Consider the following 22068-nt stretch of genomic DNA (forward strand, 5'->3'; position numbering starts at 1 on the left):
TTCAGTGCTTTTTACACTACTTTTCTGAGGACAGCTTGCCTCCCCATTGTCTTCACACAAGCTTCAGGAGAAACTTCTCCAACACCCGGACACCAGCTCTCTTTCCTCCTTCAGTGCCTTGGTGTCTGCAAAGCCATTTTGCTCACATATTCTCAATCCTTTCTTCCAACTGCAGTTGTGCAGCAGTTTTTCCCTCTTCTAAATATGGTATTCTAGAGGTGTTATCACTGTCACTGGAGGGCTCTTCCTTGGCCCTCGGTGGATCCATCTGGCAGCCAACTGGCATGTGTTCTGGTGGACATAGGGCAAGCTCCTAGCACTTCTCGCAGAAGCCACTTCTACCAAAACCTTGCGACTCAAACTCAGTACAACCTCCAAGTTTCACAGTTTCTGTTATGAAAGCTTCCTTTGACAAGATCCCCAAGGGGAACCAATTTAGATTACTAAATCACACCTATTCATATAAGTAGAAATGGATCATGTGTTGTTAATGATTCCATTTGGAGGTTTTTTCATTAAGAACCATCAAACGAGGAATTAGTCTAAAATCTTGTAAAGTGCAAATGTCATTTCTCTCAAAATTAGGTGTTCTGCATGCATGCTGATACTACTTGCCCAATCCCCTTCTTCCTTTTTAATTACTATCTAATAGGGCTAAATGTAAACTATCGTGCCCCTTATTACTCAGATAATTTCAAAGCTTTGGTTCTTAGTTTTAAAGAAATTTTGTTGCTTATATGTTATGAAGTAAAGGCAATGGAGGTGTATGATATCCACATTTAATTTTATCACAACATCTTATTTATTCTTCATACAGAAGAAACTGAGAAATAATTCCCTAAATAGAGTCAGACAACTTTTGAATTTGAAGGTTACAAATATGGTAAAGAGAGGTATGATCAAGTACACAGAAAAACAGTAAATTCCTAGTGTTGATTAAGGGACATAAATTGTCATAGAAAGCAGTTTCAATGATTAGACCAGTTTAATTGGGAGATTTGAAATCTATTTCTATCTAGAAGCAATGGGAGAAAGGCAGGGATAGCTGGGAGCCAAGAGAGACTCTAAAAAAGCCATATTTCCTGTTTGTTTGCAGTCCTCCAGAGGCTGAACACAGGGACTTAAAGTTCAAGTAACAGCCTCCAACGTGGTAAGTGATAAACCAGGTCCAGGATCCCTCCAGGAGCCCAGTCTAAGAGAGATAACCAAGGATAGAACTGAAGCAGTCTTAGGCTGAGCTGGAATGGGGTTCCTGGATACAAGGCAGAGACTTAACAGAATCCCGAGGCAGACCAAGCCAAGGTCAAGAAGGTACCCTTACAGCCCAGGCAGTTTCTGATTTTTTCTTAGATTTTGTGGTGGAGAAAAAATATTATCTGTGTGTTGGAAATTTAAAAATTGTTGTTATTACTATCATCATCATCATCATCATCATCATCATCATCCTCATAACATAAAGAATGTTAGTTTCTTGGTATTTGTCAAACACTTAGAAATGAAAGTATAAAATTATTAAGAAATTTCTTATAGATATATTGAAGAAGGGGGAAAAAATCACTACAGATAAATGTAATCAATTAAAAAAATTAAATGTCTAATGTGATAGATCCAGTAGAATTGGAAGGAGACACAATGTTGGCTGTATAGAAGAAAGTTCTTGCACAGTGTATAGCTGAACAAAATATTAATCCACCTACCTTCCACAGAAGGTGAAAGCTAAGGTAAATGGTTCTGTGAGTAATCCGCATGGATTCTTTGACAATTGTATTTAAACTATGCAGTAAAATGAGCCTTTCCCGGCAGATTTCAGTATCTACCTTCATATATTTTCAAAGGGAAGAAATGGGAGGAAGAAAGGAGGAAGTGAAGTCTCAGAAAAAGATCACCTGTAGTTTGAATTGAAATGTTTAATGTTTACCCTCTTACTTTGTATTGATGAGTTGTTCTTTAAAGGCATTTCAGGACTGTCTTATTATCACCCTTAAAAGATGAAATAATATAACTGACTCATACTTAAAATGACAGCATTTCAAATTTTTATTCTAATGTTAAGGAACAACTCTTTTAAGATACATTTGCATTTTGCATATCTAAATATGAGCAATTAGAGTGGCAGATTCTCAAGAAAACTTAGTCTAGAAGCACTTTTTCTTATAAGACCCATGGGGTTCTTAATTTTGCTGCAGAGTGGGAGTAAATTGACTTATATTTTAAACTTTATCACCATCCAGAGCTGCATGCCAATTTCCCTTCATTGGGAAATTCCAATTTCCTTCTCTGCACTACAGAGAATACAATTAGACTCTTTTACCAGTTTGACCACCACATACCTATATGAGGCGTTCATTTTGCCTACTTTATTTACATGAAATACTAAGGATCATGGAAAGAAGTTAAAGGAGAATTAGCTTCATAGGTAAGCACACTTTGCTTCCTATTTCTAATGCCTCCATGTTTCTTTAGTGTCCATCTGGCCATATTGATAGCAACTGATAAGTCAGCAAACATGGCTTTTGCTTTATTATTGGGAAGTGGTCACACGTCTTGTATGGCCATGTATTGATTGAGCTGGATTCTCTTAGGACTCTTCTGAAGTGCCTTAACCTGAGTTGTTTTTATCTTTTCTTTGTCTACTGATCAAGTCACTCTATGACTATCATGTATACCAAATGTTTGACAACCCTAAGCAGTTGATGTGCAACACATGTTGGGCCTCTATGATAATTGGATCTTGAGAAGGCTGGGAACCAATGAGAAAAAACAGATTCTGTTTAGGAGGCATCAGATAGCTCAAGGATGACTCAAGACTAAGGAAGGAGAGTGGTATCATGATGATCTCAGGATACTGATCATAGAATCATAGAGTGGTGTGGATTGGAAGGACCCTAAAGATGGTCTAGTTCCAACCTCTCTGCTGTGGGCAGGGACACCATCTGCCAGACCAGGTTACTTGCAACTCCATCCAGCCTGGCCATGACCTCTCCCAGGGATAGAGTATCTACAGCTTCTGGTAACATGGTCTGGTGCCTCACCATCCTTACAGTAAAAAATTTCTAATATTTTATATAAACCCACTCTCTTTTAATTTCATGCCACTTTCCTTGTTCTATCACTGCATGACCTTGTCAAAATTCCTTTCAAGCTTTCTTGTACATTCTTTTCAGGTGCAGAAAGGCCACAGTAAAGTCACCTAGGTGCCATTTCTTCTCCAGGCTGAGAAATATCAATTCTCTCAGCCATTCCTCATCCCTCTAATCATTTTCATGGACCCCCTCTGTACTCCAACAGATTTATGTCCTTCTTGTGGTGGGAACATCAGAGCTAGATGCAGTATTCCAACTGGGGCCTCACCAGAGTGCACTAGAAGGGCAGAATAACTCACAATAAAAAAATTTCCCTTCTCTTTAGGAAAGAATGAAGTGTTGATCTCAGGGTACAGAGGGACACTTAAAATTTAGACATAACACCCAAGAAAAGAAATAGATTTTAGAAAAATTTATTTAAATAAATTAATTACTGATAGTATTAATGAGACTTTTCAATATTTAGACTGTTAGTCTGTTAAAGCATTAATTGGACTAATAATAATTTTGACATGGGGCTCTGCTATCCCAACAAGATTTTGTGTGTAACAAATACTATTGCAGAATATCAAAGTGTAGGGCAAGTGTAATATTTTTGAGTATTTCGTTTCATTCTTTTATTGACACTTACCAGAAAGACTCAAGAACAAGCTTCCTTCTCCCATTCAGGCAATACTTGTAAGTAAAACAATTTCTTATATAGAATTGAAAACATAATTGAAATTGAGTGTGGCAACATTTTAAGAGAGGTAAATGATACAAGCCTCTCACAGGTAATAGTCCCAGTTATTCAGTTTGACTGTTACCCAAAGAAGTATTGGTCACATACTTTGTGAAGTTGTATTCAATATAGTTTTATTTAGATTAGCTGTGAAAGTAGGGGGAAGAAACCAGCAGGATTCCATGGAAAATGCTCAGATAATAGCATTCATCTTTATACCTGTCCAGGGTCCTCTGCTCTCCTGCCAAGACCCTCAGATTTGGGATTCTAGAAACAGTTTGATTTATCATGTGCAGGTAAAAAAACATCCTGGGACAGTTCTTGGTGTCCATCTTATCGTACTTCTGGGCCAGCAGGATCAGTGCCTTTGTGGGAGGCCTAAACTGCACAGCCTGTACCAGGGGGCCTGGACCTTCTCAGTGGAGCATCCAGACTTCTCTGCCTCTGCTCTTTATTGACTGTCCTGAGCTTGGTCTCACCAATTACACCAATGAGCTGTTTGTGCAACTTGTCGCAGCTTGTGTGGTAGAAAGACCCATGTATTAACCAGAATGTGCAGCCCAGCTGAAGTTAATATGTATTTATATTGTTTCTGTGATAAGCTCAAGGAAATTGAGTTGTGAGTGCAAGGTCACTTGGTACATAAGGTATTTGCATCATATTTATGAAAAATTACTCCTTCTAAGATGCTGACATCTATATGAGAATCAGCAGCTTGTGCTAGGCCTGCAGGCAATCAGTACACACCACTGTCCATCAGTGCTATTTTATGTCACAAAGAAAAGATTACATGTATCATGAGCTAACAGTTCTGTGTTTAGAAGGCTCCTTACCTCTTTATTTATATTTATATACTTTATTATATATATATATATATATGTATATATATATATATATATATATATATACTTTATATATATAAATACTTTATTTCTATATAGAAATAATTTTCTATATAAAGTATTTATATAATACTTTATTATTCTGTCAAGTCAAGAGATTAGTTGGAAAACTTTCACATTGGAACATCTGGCTTTATGGGGTGCAATCAACTTCTGAATTTAAAAAGTATTTCTTAATCTTGACACTTTTCAACATTTCATATCCCCAGTACTAAAAACTTTAATTAATCATCATTTGGACCTTTATTAAGTCCCTAATGATCATACACAGGCTTCTCATGGAACTGCTTTATATGACAGTGACTCTGCTCTAAAATTGAACTTTTTCCAGCATTGCAAAGGCAAGACAAAGCTTTCATATATTTCAACACTCACATTTTTAAGACAAAGACCTTTTTTTTTGGTCTTTCAGATATCATAATGCACTTGACAAAAAGAGTCAAAGGGTGAATTATTTTTATCCATCTAGATGAATAACTGTAATCAATAGATTATTAAAGTACTTTACAGAAAAGTATTTTTTTCAAGGTTAAATAATGTAGAACTTTTTTTCCTCTTCCTTGCAAACACTCACTTAAGTTTTCATTTTTTTGTTTTATAAATCAGAAATAAGTGATTGCAGTTAAGTTTCAACCTAAAACCTCAGTTTAGTTCTAAATAGCTCATGAGTCTAAATTTGAAGAGTGGCAATTTACTGTTCTAAAAATAATAACCTGCTTTTTGTCATTCATTGGCTGCAGTTCTGAGATATGGAAACAACAATTAATATAATATCAAACTTTTGAGTGTCCTCATTCTCAAATACATAAAATGCTCAGTCTTGCTATAAATATTACAGGGACTGACCATAAGAATTAGGTATTTTAATAACTTCATAACCACTTAAGACTTGGGTTATCTTTTGCCCTCAAAAATCTGTTAAAAAGGTAGATTTTAGAGTCTCTTCTATTGGGCACTTTACTTTTCTATTGACTATTGACCATTGAGAAGGAGCTTGTTTTAGGAAGAGACTTTTTTTCTTTCCTCTTTAAATACTGAATTATGACCATTTAATTTCTCCTTGGAATGATGTGTTCTGTCATTTATTATGACTGGATACTAGACTATGGCAATGCAGAATAATAACTTAATCCTCTTCTTTTTTTGTTTTCTTTATTTATATGCTTGCTTTATTTCCAAGTTAATCTTTCTCTTCCTGTGTTATTTTTGTTTTCATCATTTGAAGTCTCATCTGGGAAATTGCTTATTTTGATATTGTAATTACCTTTCAAATTAGTCTCTTTTCTGAAGCCAGTCTATCTCACAAGATGGACAATTCCTTAATCTTGCAGGGAATTAATGACTTGAGCATATTGACTGCACACACAAGAGCAGCCCTGATGCAGCCCACCAGCAGTCTGAGTTTCATATATATGACTAAATGAAAAACTCAACTTACATTAAATTTTTACAGCTTCTGTCACAGAGATGTCTCCTTTAGTCTTTTTCTGAAATACAAATATACTAATATTATAAATGTTAGTATTACATGAATGTAAGCTACAATTAAAATACTAAGGAAACCACAGCTCTTAAAATACTTATGTTGGAAATTCTTCACAGAAGAAAAATTTACAGGCAATTATCCATTTTTTTGACCTTTGTATTTATCCAAAGACAACAGAAAATGCCTATTAGCATTTAATATTTATGTGATACCTTCAAAAATATTTAAATCCTGAGTTATCAGTTTAGACAGCAATAGATTTTGTAAGAAATATAAGAAGGTGGTGCAGCTTTCTTTGCTTTTTTACAATATAGGTCAGAGCAGTGTCCTTGCTCTGAAATGATTTAATATAATTTGGATAGAACATTTCCAGGAAAAAAAAGGCCAGTAAACAAAGCTGTCATGCAATGGAAACACACATCTATAAAGAGTCATTAAACTCATCAGTGAAATTGAAAACATTAAAAAAAATATTGATATGCCTAGTCCTACAAAATACTTACTCTTTTAGTGCTTAACCAAAGAGTTAAATTAGGTTAGTGTCTGAACTTCAGTGTAAACATCATACAAACTGAGTTGGTGCAACAGGAGCAATATGTTAACTTAATCATTAAATCATTCAGGATCTTTCAGATCGAGTAATATATTAAATATTGCGTTGACATCAGCTTTGCTTCTCTAGTGTGTAACTGCTTGTTTTAAACAGATATGGATTTATTAAATGAGAGATATGAGTTTTAATCTTGTGCCCCTAAATCTGCATTGTGGGGTGGATCCTTTGCAAAAGATGTTTATTATGAATCTTGTTATGAGAGGTGTTGCTTTATGGGCTCAAGGCAGTCATGAAGAACAAAAGAAAGGGTCCCAGAAGTATTTTAGTGAGTATATGTTGTATACAAATACAGGAGACACAATAAGCTGTAAGATGTTGCTACTTCAAATTTATATTTAATACAAGTACTGCCTAATTTAAGCATAATTTAACCAAACCAGAGAGGTCATTGATCAGGTACTGTTCTGTTGAGTATGTCTGTCCTCTCCTTTCAAGGGAAAGGTGGCTACTCTCTCTTTTTGTGTATTATGCTGTGTAAGTATTAAGCCCCAATAGCACATATATGAACTTGCATAGGCCTTATCAAAAGGTGTGATAATTTGCCCTTTTTAAATCAAAGCTTTATATACAGTGGTTTTATTTAAACATGCAAATAATGCCAATAAGAAAGAATGCACACAGCTGCAGTTTGCATCAAAACAATAATTTAGGATTTTGTAGTACATGTATATGAGTAATGAGATCTATGTGTACACTAAGTCATGCTTGGATGTAAGTCTTTATTAGCATAAGGCTTTGGTGGAATTAGAAAGGGTTTCAGCACTGTTTATAGGTGTGGTATCAACCTCAATTATTATTTTTTAAAATTAATTCAATATCTGTGAATCTGGGATATGAGGAAATGTAGAAACTATATGCTTAATTAAGAAGTTTTGGGAAAAGTTTGCTGTATATTTTTTTAAAGAAAAGCAAAATTTTTTTCTCTTTGGAATATTTTTGGACATATTGAATGACTAAGTTAAGGCCTGCATTACATCATAATAATCAGCGTATTGATAACTGTGACAATCAGTGACAATATGTTTGTAGGAACTGTCATTTTAAATGACTTTTAGAAATTAAAGCTAAAGTCTGGTGCATGAGCAAGATGGGAATGTTTAAATTACTTGTCAAGATTATAGCCATCTGACAGTGTACATTTCAAACATGAAAGTAAATGTACACTGTTCCTTTTCTGGAAGAAATAAAGGATGTACACTATGCTATTAAAAAACCACACCAACTCTGAATTCCATTTTACAACATAAGGTCGGAATTATGTATTAGTATTCTGAGGGCAAATAAAATGCTAATTGACTTCACTGGATCAGAATTAGCACAAAACAGGTGATTTTTTAAAAAATTACTACCTAAATAGTGTACAAAGGAAGGGAGTAGAGGCAGATTGCTGTAATGAAGTGCAAGAAGAATGAAATTTTGATTCTCAAAAATGTTGGTCCCTTATTTTTTCTGTAAACCATGGTTTGCACACAAATTAAGTGCATAGATGGGAACTTCACTGACATATCCACATGCAGTTTTACACTTCTGTAAGTCCCTTGTTTAACAACAAAGGTGCATTGTTTCAGAAAGCACTTCCTTTTTCAAATACATTTACAGTAGATAACAGTCAATGCTGTTGACTGCACATAGTGGTAACATACTTTAAATCTCTGATTCACAGCCAAGATTCTCCATGAACATTTCTAAGAGTTTATGAAAGACATCTGCAGAAGGGCAGCCTACTCTCTGTTGACTGAAATTTACTATGCAGGATTCTGTGCAGCTTGAGAGGGAGCTACATTTTTTGAATTATAAAAGATGAGACAGCTGTGTTTCCTTTATGGAAGATATGGTGTTTTACTTTGAACTTTAGGAAAATATTGTAGATGATGCAGCATAACTACTTGGAATAGTAACTGACACAGAAGTAGGTTGGGCTGCCAATGTATTATTGTAATGGTGAACAGCTTTATAATTTGCTGAGAAGATAAATTGATATGAGAAAAGGGACAATTATGTCCACATAATCAATTTTGTCAGTTTGCAAATGTACTTTCTGGGAAGAATCCCATAGAACTCATGAACTGTAAAAATTGAATTGTAGGAACTGTGAATTTAAATAGAGGTCAGCAAATCAAGGATAGATATATTAATAAATACCTGATTTGATAGGTTAGCTATATTTTTACTTATTTTAGAAACAAAATTAGTCTTTTACTGTGAACATATTTAAATATCTAGGGTAATATTTTCTCATGCCTTGGACAATAAACTTGCAATTTTTTTTTCATACAGTTTTGTGATTATTGAAGAGAAACCTTCTTATAGGCAGAATATAGATGAGTCAAAATATGGGTTAGGAAATGTGTTTTACAGACTTATTTTATTTCAATTGTTTAGTAAGACCTTTTTTAGTAATAGGTTTATTCTAAAATATGCAAGCAGCAAAAGGTTGTTGCCTCTATCTCTATATTGCCTAACAACTATTTATAGAGTGAGAATTTAAATAAAAGAACTACTTCCTTTTGCATCATTAGGTAATATTATTATAGTGAGAAATAGCTGTACCAAAAAGGATACCCTAACCTCTACCTTCCAAAAAACATGCCACAAATTGAAGTACACTTCTTACATCTATAAGAAGAAATTTGTAGCTGCTAGAGTGACTTTATAGCTGTTAAAATGTGTGTTTCATTCTAAATTCACAAGGAAATGCAGAAATATTTTATGTACACTCAAAGGTGTATGCTTCTGCCTCTTACATTTTATATATATGCTAGTGCACATGACTTTAATTGGCACAGAGCAATGTGCATTCTGTTGCAATCTAATAACATTTTTTTTTCATTTGATTGGCTGTTTTTTTTTTTAACTTCATCATCCGGATTTTTTGGATCTGAAATTTGAAGCCAATTTCATAAACTTAAAAAACTTAGATTCTATGTGTCATTCAATGGAAATGAATTATGTGAGCTAATATGTTTCCACAGTACAAAATCATTCTTTTGCAAGTATGTGAAGAAGTTTTAATAGTCTGTGGTATCAGTCAACATATGTCATTTATATCAGTGTCTGAGGGAACAAGGGTATTACTACAGTTTCAGAAATTTGGGAAGTTATCTTAAATGTGTTTTGTTTTGAGGTAAAGGGGGTGGGAAAAGGTGAAAAGAACACTACCTCTAAATTATTATTATTTCAAAAGTCTTCTTCACAGAATAGTACCTATACAAAGTTATTAGTGTTTTATTTAAGCAAGGTTTGGGGTTTTATTTCACTCAAAAAAATAACTTCAGAATTGATTTATTATGAATAGAGTTTTTCTCAAAATAAAATAGGAATCCATTATGTCTGAACATAAAATGGCATACTTGTGGGCTAGTATTTTATTTTAACTACAGGAAGAGTTCTGTTTATATCTAAATAGAAGAGCATAGGTAAGTATGTTGACATTCTGAAGATATAACTTATCTCTCTGGTTTTGGTGAGAAATGTATATTGAATTACTGGCTTGATGGAAGAATTTTCTATCTAAACTTTATTCACCTTCTTTATAACATGACATCTCATTTAAAAATAAAATAACAACAACAAAAAACAAACAAACCAACAAAAAAATCCCACTAAAACCCCCAAACAAAAAAGACCTTAAATTCAAACATTCTTTCTTAATGAGCCAGTCAAGATGAATGCTACTATAATTGGAGCAATATCCTTATCCTAAAAAACAAACAGAAAACCAAAACAGTAAAAAATCCAGGTAATTTTGTATACTGGGTCTAATGGCTCATAGTTAATTTTTTTCATAGAAGCCCATAAGGTGCTATAATTTGGGTTTGTGGTTAAAACACAGTTGATAGCACAACAAGGTAGTGGCTACTTCTGAGCCATGCTTGCACAGCATCAAGGCTTTCTTTGTCCCCTCCTCCTTCTTTGTAGGGAGACCTGGCATAGGCAGGATACTGGGAAGGGAAAAAAATTCAACAGAGACAAATTGACCAAAAGGATATTTCATATCATATAACTTCATGGTCAGCAATAAAATATTAGAGGTGGTGAGAGACAGCTGCTAATCATTGGAGACCATTTTGATTGATCTACTTGTGGAATATGGTGAATTATTGCTTTTGTATCACTTCCTTTTTTTCTCAACTCTTCACTTACTAAATTGTCTTTTGAAGTGTCTGTCTTGCTTTTGCTCTTCCTGTTCTCTCCCCTTACAATTGTTTGGGGCAGGGAAGGGTAGGAGTGAGCAGCTGTGTGGTGCCTGACTGCTAGCTGGGGTCAATCCACTACAATTCCCTCCTCTTCTTGTACATCTAATAACTAATTTTAAAATCCACACCAGTGATGGAATATTTCTTTTATCTTTATACCCTGAATATAGAGAATTACTTACTCTTGGAAAGCAGATGTCTATTTTGTCATGTTACATAGTGCTTTGCATAATCTTAGCTCTCTTCTTCCACATCTTGAAGGTGAAAGTCACCAGGTACAAACCTTTCCCTGGGACCAGAGCAGTGTTCTGTCTTGCACATTATCTGACCTATGTTGACACAAATTCCTTCTAGCCTGAGTGCCATGTACTTTCATCTTTATAGTGCTGTGCCTGATCAATAACATGGTTGGGTAGTTTCTGGCTTAGCACTGATTTGTATCCCATCACTTGGTCAGGCATATTGTACAATTTTGTCTGTTCATGCTTGTTAAAATGCTACTAACCAATAAATAAAAAGTACCACAGAGGGCATGTCAATGAATGCCAGTTTGAATATAAAAGTTTTCCTGATAATATTGAAATCCTTTATAAATATTTTTTATTTATTTGTTTTATTTCAGGCTCTCTGGAATGAATATACCTCCTCCAGTAATAAGCAACAAAAACTGGCTGAGACTACATTTTGTAACAGATAGCAATCACCGATACCGTGGATTTAGTGCCCACTACCAAGGTACATTTAAAGAAATAAATTTTAATTTTTCCTGTATTTGTTAGAAAAAATAGTCCCTGAACTTTTAGGAAATGGGAAGGGTTACTTAAAAAAAAAAAAAAAAAAAGCCTCTCATAAAGGTTTAGTTTGTTTTTCAACCTGCTATATCAAATTACAGTCTGTTAGAATATGTGTGGCGTATTATCTAGTGTACCTAAATTCAGTTACCAAAAAATATTATGGGACATCCCTGCTTTACTTTAGCCTGTGCAAGTACTTAGCTTTTAAAATAGTCCTAATATTCTGAAAAATATTGTGGAAGAGTAACAGAGAGAATGTCTTTATCATTAAATTATGGGAATGACTCTATAGTTATATGTCATATTTGTAAAGCAGTAAAGTTTCTGTTTACTAAAGTAGCATTTAATCACTATTATTTTTGACAATGTTTTTTAATACTTTGTATTATTAAAGGTTTAATTAACCAGAAAGATTCTTACCCACAGTTTTTATGACCAAGCATTTATTTTGAGCAAGAGTGAAAGCCCCTGAAGCATAATTTTGGGAATGTCGCTGTTTGAAACAAGGTCATTCTAATTATGAAGTGCTAATGAAAACTAAATGTCAGTAGTGCAAGGTAATACTGTAAATAAAATTTTTCAATATTCACAGTGTATCAATGGATCTTCAGGGAACAGTAATCTCTTTTTGTGTTTTTGTATTTTTTTATTTATCTGATGAAAAACATCATAACATTCCTATCAAGATCTAGTTCAGGAATTTCTTTTATGGTTGCTTATAGCAAATCTAGCATATGAAGAAATTATTTATAGAAAGTTTTTCAGAATCTGATGAAATTAGTCAAGTAACATAAAAATTCCAATTAGCTAAAGCTTATGACTAATGTTTTTAATTTGATCTTTGATAATAGCAAGTTTTACAGCTCTGTGTGATTACCTCAGATAGTATATTCTTAACTAGAACAGAAAAAATTGATTACTATTTTCAGCAGCTATTGTATATCTTTATTTGGACTTCCTGAATTCTTAGATGTTCTGGAATGTGTATTCTGAATGAATGTATATGAAAGAAGTTTTCTTAATGTAGCTTCAGGGCTGCTATAATGATTTATGAAAACATTGACTCATTTTTTGCATGATATCCTTCATACCATGTATGATAAACCACTCTCTACTAAGACGTTGCTAGCTTATGGGACTGTAAAAAAATAGGAAGTAGGAATTCTCTCTAATAAATCTACCCCACAATCAGAAGCCTTGTAATAACTATTTTGGTGGTTTAAGTGAAATGTTTCAGATTGTTGAGCTGTTTCTCTGGAGCTAGTGAGAAAAGAAGAACAAACAATGTTTCATAGTAAACATACATGCATCCCTGCCAAAAATGTAAGGTAATAGCTAATGAAAGAGAACAGGCTTATGTTTATTTTTAAAAATGTGTTATATCCAAGACCCATAAAATGTTTGAGTTGGTAGGTGTGGGAAATTTGAATATGCTGTGTGTCTTCTCTTTCTCCTGACTGCCTAAGAATGTAGTGATTAAATAATAGGTTTTTTTACTATTTTGGTTTGCTCATTTCATATTTAATTGTGTATTACTGAATGTATGTTAAAGTGGACTAAATACCAAGTTGTCAAATGCTGCAACATCCCACCATTCTTAAAATGAAGAAAATGTCTTTTGCAACTCTAAAATAAATGTAGGCAGTAGAAAAAATCAGCATGTAAAGGAATTAAGTGTGCATACTCAAGCCTGTATGATAAATAAAAAATAACCTTGGTAGTAGAAAACAGAAAAACTCATTTTCAGATAATAGGGTTGTGTATTTTCTGGTACGTCAATGGTAGACTAAAGGAGAGAATGCAAGAAAATTAAATGAATATCATAGAATGGTTAAGGTTGGAAGAGCTTTAAGATCATCTAGTTACAACCCCTGTGCCAGGAGCAGGGAAGCTTCCACTAGACCAGGTTGCCCAAACTCTGCTCTGAACACTTCTAGGGATGGGATATATTTAAAAAAACCTTCCTACACTTAAAAAATAAAGATTAAATATATAGAAAAAAATATTTCAGGTTTTTGAGAACAATAACCTTAATTTTTTCAGTTAAAGATTACTTTAGGCCTTTTTGTAATGACAATTTTCAAACTTTAATTTAACTTATTTTCTGATGTGTTTTTTGAAAATCAGATAAGTGATAAAAATGTAAAAAGTTGCAAAATGCCATGTAGTATAAGGGCTTGATTTTTTTTCAAGAGTTTATTTCTGCTTTACTTTTGAGAGGGAATATGTTAATTCTTTCAATAGCTTTTTTTATCAGAGTGCTACACAGTAGTATCTGTGTTGAAACCTAGGTCCTTCCCTGCTTAATTAAACTAGATTGACTGTAACTTCTTTCTGAGTTCCTGAAACATAGTATTTGCTGCATATTACCACTATAAACAGACTTACTAATTTCTTAGTGCTTCCTCTAGTTTAATTCTCTTTAGCCTATTTTTGAGGACTTGGACTTCAAATTCTGAACTTCAGAATACTGCATAATTTTAGCCTGTCACTGCGTGGCACTGCAGTACCCTTTTCAACTAATCACTCCCTTGGTTTACTGATTTTGTTCACACTAATACACATATTGTTAGTGTATTTGGGTCATGGTTTTACCATAAGTAGCAATGAGCCCCTCTCACCATCACTCACTCACTCACTCACTCACTCACTCACTCACTCACTCACTCACTCACTCAATCACTCATGCCATCCTCAGAGTACAATGGGGCTGAAAATAGGAAGAACAAGGTTGGAATGAAGATGTGGCATATCACTCATCAACAACTGTCCTGGAAAAAATGGCCTTATTATAAAACCTTCAATGACTGTTTTGGGTGTTGGAAAATAGATAGTAAATATATTATGAAAAACACCCTTACTCTCCTCTTCTGAAAGCTTATCTTCATTCCAAACACTTCCTCTATTACTCTTTGTTTCTGTTGATGTGATAGCCAGTGCAGGAGGTTCACGTCAAAGTGTAGAGTTCATTTCTGCTGCTCCTCATTTCTCACTCTTTTCTTCTTCCATTTTTGCCCTCTTTCTCCTTTCTTCTGCCTTGATGTGCATTGACCATGGATCATTGTCACAGGGGGAGAACCTGCTTCTGTGTGGGTTATCCATAGACTGCATGTAATACCCTTTGAGGGTTATTACTAGCTCTGGAATGTAGCATGCATGCTCTGAGCTTGTTCCTTTCCCTCAGTGTTTATTGCCTTCTCTTAAATACATCTTCAGAGAAGTGTCACAAATTCTACTGATGGACTCAGTTGTGTCCTGTGGTGGGTCCATTATGGAGCCAGATGTGGCCAGTTGTGACCAGCATGGGACAGCTTAGTGCCTGCTGAAGGGAGAGGTGACATGTTCAGCCCTATACCCCTCTGCTACCAAACCTCTGCCATTTATACTAATTACAGTCTTATTCCCTTCTATTCTCTTAAGTTTATGAAAACTGGTTTTTAAGATTCTTTTTCATTGGGCATCCTCACCTAGCTGATCTTCAGTGTAATACCCAAAGCTATTTTGGCCTAGATGTTTGAAAAGAAGACTAAAAGTGATGCACCGAAAAGTCAAAATATAGTTGCCTACAGAAAAAAACCAAACACAGCAACAAAAAAATAGAAAAGCTAGGGTATTATATAATTTTTTCTAAACACATTTTTAATGTCATTAAATATATTTTCCTAATTTTCTGTTTAAGACCTTGCAAACGGGTGTGGGTCTTAAAGGCCCTTAAAGTTTTTTTTTAAATTTACTTATACAGAAAAAATGAAATCTGATGAGGTACATGAAACTGGGGGAAGCTCTCAGCTTCATTGAAGTAAACAGTCATGTGAGTTATATGTATTACTTTCTTTTAATAGGCAATTTTGTTCATGAAAGGTATTAATTTATACAATATTTAAAATACATTGGCAAAAAATAACCAATGTTATTAGAAGAGAAATTTCAGTTAGAAATTTCAATTAGCGGAGGATTAAAATATTTCCTTACCTAGGTTGTGGTGTCATGACCCACACATCCTTGCTTGTCTGGTCATCTGTGTTTCAGCACTTCTTTCTATTCACTGAGAGTTCCTTGCCTTGATGCTTTCTCTTCTTGTTGCCTTGTTAAAACTCCCTTTGAGTCAGAAACTGTTGGCTGAAGTAGAACAAAAGCTTCTTTGGATCTTCTAGAAGTAGCTGCTTTACTGTTTCTTGGCACCACTAATCCTCTTTTGCTGTTTCTAAAATTAGTTGCGCTCTTTTACTCCTTCCATTTCCAGTTCCTTTTGGTGGCTGCCTTCTCTTGGTTACTTTTTACACTCCATCATTTATGTATGAATCCATAATATTATCTAAGTGGGCAGAAGGGATTAAGTTAGCTTCACAGCATCTGGTCTTACTGACTGGCATACACAAACTTCAATTTTCTTTATATCAAGCATACCCAGATTCAGAAAAGGCTTTCAGGAAAAAAAAATCTTCATTTTCTGATAGTTAGATATTACTTTAAGCATCTATAACTTTGCTATCTTTTTAGATCCAGTATCCTTTTCCTCTCACTCTCTCCCTTCATCCTTCCTTAAGCTCTGGAAGGTTTCAACAGTAGTCATACAATTGCTAATCATTTCACTTGTGAAATCCATTTCTTAACTGATTTTGTTTCCTTCCCTTGTTTTTTACCTCTGTTTAAGCCATGTGCAAACACATGCTTCCACTTTGAGCAAAATAGTATAAAATACATAAATTGAGTGAACAAACACATTTGCTGTCCATTAAGAATATTTGCTTATAGGAAAATATAAATTAAGCTATGAAACACATACAAGAGCATTTCAGAACAGAATAATACTTAGTTGTCTTGCTCATATTTAAAGGTATGCAAATGGTTACTCTCCTTCATACTTTGCAACCAACTGTGTGGAGCTGAGGTTGGATAAATGTGAGCACCTTAAATGAAATATGAAGAAAAATATGTTGAAAAGTTTCTTCTTACTCTGCTTGATTTTCTATTGTTACTTTCTTTTTCTTTCTGTCATTTTGTTTATGAATAGAAATGTATCTTCATCCATAAATTATTTATGGTGTTAGCTCGTCTTAATTTTTTTTTCTTGGTTTTGCTTTCAGAAAGAATGTAAAGCAATTGCCAATCAGGTAAAGAACAATAGTACTAAGCTGCCTTACAACATCACGGCTAGAGTTGCTAGAAGGGGAAACTGTCTGTATCACTTTTTTCACAACATTAGGCAATTTAATCAGGATTTTGTCATTCATTTCTTATCTCAAAAGCTATTGTAACAAACACTACACTGTACTACTGCTGAAATACTAGCAGCAGTAACAGAGACATAACATAGGTAAGATTTTTTTTTTGACACCTATAGGTATCTGCATATCCATTAAAGCTTGAGAGCTGTGAGGAATTGTGCCTGTATATATGTGCACTGGTGCATCACAGAAATCACCCAAGATCCCCAATGTTTCTTTGGCAGTGGCGGAAGTGCAGAAGTTCTTTGGGCAAACAAACCAAGGTGTTACCAAGACGTATGTTATGAAATTAAAAAATGTCTCCAATTGAAATTATGTATGGGTAACTGAGCCTTCCCCATACCTTGCTAATCCTGCCAGTGGGGGTTTCAGAGTGATTCAGCTGACCTCATGGTAGATGTTGGGTAGATATGTTCTAGAGTAGAAGAGATATCTGTGTGGTGCTGACAAGTTAGAACTTGCAGGAGATCACATGGTGTGTTTAGTATGTCAGACACAAAACACTAAGCTGCTCCCAGTGAGACAGTGGAGAGAGTCAGAAAAAAGGTAAAACTCATGGATTGAGATAGAGTCAATTTAACATGACATAAAATGATGGGAAAGTAGTAGTTTCATTAGGGAATAATGATAAAAGAATCTACAAAACTAGTGAAGCACACAGCAACTCGCCACCTGCCAACCAATTTCATTCCACTCCCTGAGCAGCGCTTGCCACCTCCCAGACAAGTTGCCTCGTCCCCTGTTCAGCATGATTGTCATGTGGTATGGAACATTCCTTTGGCCTCTTGGGGTCAGCTCTCCCAGCTGTGTTCCTTTTCAGCTTTTTGTGCACCCTCAGCCTCCTTGCTGGCAGAGCTGCATGAGAAGCTGAAAAGTCCTTGACTCACAGTGAGCACTGCTTAGCAAGAACTAAAACATCAGTGTGCTATTCTCATCCTAAAACCAAAACATAGCACTATAGCAGCATCTAGGAAGAAAATTCATTCTGTTTTAGCAAGAACCAGGACACCATGCCATTCTGGCATAGAAGCTGAAAGACGGGAAGGAAGAAACAGCATATAGGCATCTATTATATCCTTTCTTAGATGTATGCTTTAAAATTAATTAAAACACTACATTTCACTGAATGCAATGACTAGATATGCATTTATTCTAATAATTTGTATGCCTAGTGCAACTACAGTCGCACAAATGTGGGTTTTTAATCTCAGTTTGCATTTACTAATCACTTACTTAAATGGGTTTTTTTAATACCAGAAGGTATTAAATCTCAAGGGCTTGAGATTCCCTAGGAAAAAGAAAAGTACTGCATCTCTTGGGTCGCATTTGTAGAAGTCTACTACTTTGACAGGGGCTTTATCTTCTGCGTAGGCCAGTGCAAATAAGTTGCTGCTTCCATTGATAATATATTTGACAGATTACAGATATTTACTTTTTAAGACAGATACTTAGTTATCAGAATTGTGAATCTGTGACTTTTAAGACCTTGAAATTCTTTTGTCAATACAGCACAGATAGCTACCTGGTTTTGCAATGGATGCAGAAGAAAGCTATCCTCTCTTCATAGACTGAAATTACCAGAGCTTCTCAGAAGTTTTCTTTTTTTTTTTTTTTATCTCCAGGCATAACAAGAGCTTAAATTGCATACATTGTCATATAAGTAAATGTTTTTAGTGGATTTTCATGCTCCCAGGTCTTTCTGCTCCACTTCATCTCATACTGAGGTACATTTTCTAAACAGATTATTTTTCACCTTTACACCCTTGAGATGTCTTTTATTCACAATTATATACCCACACAGTTACAGTGCACAGAATGGCATTGACTTTGTTCTAATCAAGTTGAGAGGGGAAAAAATATTACATTTTGTTGACCATCTCCAGATTTAAAGAACTTTTAGAATTCCCTCAATGATAAGTTTTGCTAAGACCACTATTGGTAGTTCTGATACTGAATATGGACCCAGAGAGATTTAATTTTAAAATTTTAATTCATTTATTTTTACTTCAAGTAACATCATATTTCATTTAAAATAGTCAATAGAACCAATGTTAAATATTAAGACATGGTAGTCTCTGCTAATATTTAATTTGATAGATTGTAATTTATTCTGGAACGAGCATTAAATGATGCAGTAAAGAGTTGTCCTTTCCATTTTTAATGATTTAATGGATCTTCTTAATTTAATATTTACCATAAAGAAAAACCTCAGATATTTTAGGGGCATTCAAAAATTATTCAAAAATTCAAAAATATCTTTCTGTTTAATTTACTATTCTACATATATACTCCTCTTTATTGTTTAAAAAAGAGTAAATGATAGTACTTTATGTACTACCGACTGTAAGTAATTGCAACTCCTCTGCAAAAGACAAGAAAAAAGGATTGAATTACTCTTTATTTCAATTTAGGTAATGCTTAGAAAGCATTTTCTTTATTTGGGTCACTTTGGTTGAAAGCTCAGGAATTTAGAAATTGAAATTAAATACAAGATTTCAAACAAATAAAAAAACTAGGAAAATGTTATTATGAAACTATAAAATCCATAGGTAATATGAAGAATTCTGGTTTCTGGAAGGAAAAGAATTATTTAAACCTCAGTGTGGTTTTAGTGATCTTATTTATATAGATAGAAAAATATATACATATATACACACATATATGTATACCTATATCAACATATGAAAAATATTTAAAATTTATTAAAATGTATATAATATATTTACATTTTTACCTCTATTAATGTATATCTGTATATATTTGTGTGTATATATATGTATAATACACCTATTAAAACATTTCATCTAAGGAAGTCCACTAAAATTCAATTGTGGATAAACTCTAGAGTGTGTAGGACCTTCAAATTTTTCATATTGATTAGGTCAAGACATTAATACATTAACCTACACATCTGTATGTTTCATAGCCACTAAAGAGGGTAAAGTATTGCCCTGACAATCTGTTCTTTTCATGAGGATAAAACAGCTGAAAGAAAAACCTGGAATAAAACACTTGTTTACATTCAGAATATTTAGTGGTGAGATTAAATGTTGCAACATTTTGCTTCCTCTTGAAAAAATTTTGACGTGCAAATGTTCTCATTATATGCTTGGGCTTTTTATTAAATTATTTATATTTTTCAGCTGTGAAAGCTATTTCTTATTAATTATTATTAATAATTGAATGCAAGAAGCCATTCAAGTTAGTTTATTAATGGTTTTCACCATTATAAGTTTACTGTACATTAAATAAACCTGATATGGTCTAACTTTAGAAAGAAGATTTAAAATGCTAAAATTAATAGTGTCACTGATATCAGATGCATTTGATTTATTTCTGCTGGAAGACTTACTCCCATTTCCTTCTCTTCCTCTTCCTCACTCAGCATTTTCAATATTTTTTTAGCTCTAGAAGATAATTTTACATTATGGAAGGGTGATTTTCTGCCATTAGGGGACACACACACGAGGAAAGGAATAATTTTGATAAGAAAACAACAGGAAGATGAAGAGAACTAAATTATGAAGTAACTGAATATGGGGTTTTTTATGTGTACCCTCACACTCAAATTTTCCCATTTACCTTCTAATTAAATGACATAAATTATTATTCAGAAATATCATTCCTTTCTGACTCTCTTTCTTCTCTTAACCTAAACTGGGCATTGTTTGTTATTTAGTTACTGAGAGCATCTGTATTTGTGAGAGAAAGCATATCCTCATGCCCTTAAGGTTATAAAGGTAGAGTAGTTATGTAGTTTTAATTTTAATTTTAAATTAATTAATTTGCTAGGTAGAATTTGAAATATAGCTGTTGTATTCTTTAAATGCTTCTCCCTGGTCTATTATTTGTAACAACCAATCACACCATGTGCTGGATAACCTCCTGCCTAAAGACAGGAAAGGTATTCTTAAAATTAAAAAAAATCCAAAATTCTGCTGTGGAATATAAATATGGAAGTGACCTGTGCAAGTTATTATGACAGAAGTTATTTATTAGTGTCAAATGAGATGCTATGGTTTTTTACTCATTCCCAGTATAGATAAGGGGAGGGCATTTGTTATTACTCTTCAGAATCAAGTCTAAGATTATCTAATTTGAGAAATATAGGTACCTTTTGCAAAGTACCCCACCCCCACCCATTAAATAAGGAGTCAAGTCTATTTAATGAAAAGCTAATCTTTTAATGAATGTTATTTCAAGTAAGAAATGAAATTTTCTGAACTACCTTTCTAATTCCCAGTTACACTTTCTCCACTTTAGTTCCAGTCAATGGATCTTTTTATACTCTAAAACATTGGCTGTTTTATTTGTGTACAGCATCAGTAGCAGTATGAGAAAGCTGAAGGAATTAATTTTTTCCCCATTCACAAACACCAGGAAATTATTAAGCATACATCTCTGTTCAACAAAGTGTTTTGACTTAAATGCAGCAGAGTCAATAAACCTTGAATACTGGAGAATATTATTCTATGGAGTTTGCTAATGTACAAAATCACTAACTAGTACCAAAGAGATTCTCAGTTATATAATTTCTTAGATTTTCATAATGTGAAATTTCAGCATCATTCACATTTAAAGGAAAATAGTAAAATTCCCCTAGAATCACAGTGGTGAAACCTTCTAAGTCTGTCTGAAAATGCCAGAAAACCATAGAATGGCAGTGTGAATACTAAAGTGTTTCCAGCACTGATGTTTCTTGTATTGTGTGTTTCTTTCTAATGTACTTGCTTAGTTTTATAGATGCCAAAAGGTGTATTGGTCTGGATCCTAGGTCAATATGAACATTGTTAACACCTTTTCAGAAAATGAAATTTTCTGAGTATGTAGAAGACAGATAGCCAAGTAAAGTGGTTAGGGTGGAGAGTGACGGATTGTGAAAGAAAGATTTAGGTGAAAAGATGGGTAGTAATAAGGAGATTGAACCTGAAGGGATTCTGTTAAATATGACTTCTTGTATGATTCATACCCTGGTTGGAATCTAGTCGGTGCTCATTGGATTGAAAAGTCAGCCAGACAAATCTCTTCTCCTGTCTCAACAGGCT

At 34.0% G+C, this 22068-nt stretch overlaps 1 protein-coding gene across 3 annotated transcripts in view; it reads left to right on the top strand.

Annotated features, from left to right (window-relative positions):
- Window positions 1-22068, top strand: part of CSMD3 (CUB and Sushi multiple domains 3) — a gene marked incomplete at both ends in the record, with an annotated part of 576542 nt that overhangs the window by 199182 nt on the left and 355292 nt on the right. For all 3 annotated transcript variants that reach the window (XM_084217912.1, XM_084217913.1, XM_084217914.1), the window contains one exon: window positions 11624-11736. In XM_084217912.1, coding sequence (XP_084074038.1) covers window positions 11624-11736 — 113 coding nt within the window. The remainder of the gene's footprint in view (window positions 1-11623; window positions 11737-22068) is intronic.

Source organism: Fringilla coelebs (assembly GCF_963513975.1).
Source record: "Fringilla coelebs genome assembly, chromosome: 1".
NCBI classification, from domain to species: domain Eukaryota; kingdom Metazoa; phylum Chordata; class Aves; order Passeriformes; family Fringillidae; genus Fringilla; species Fringilla coelebs.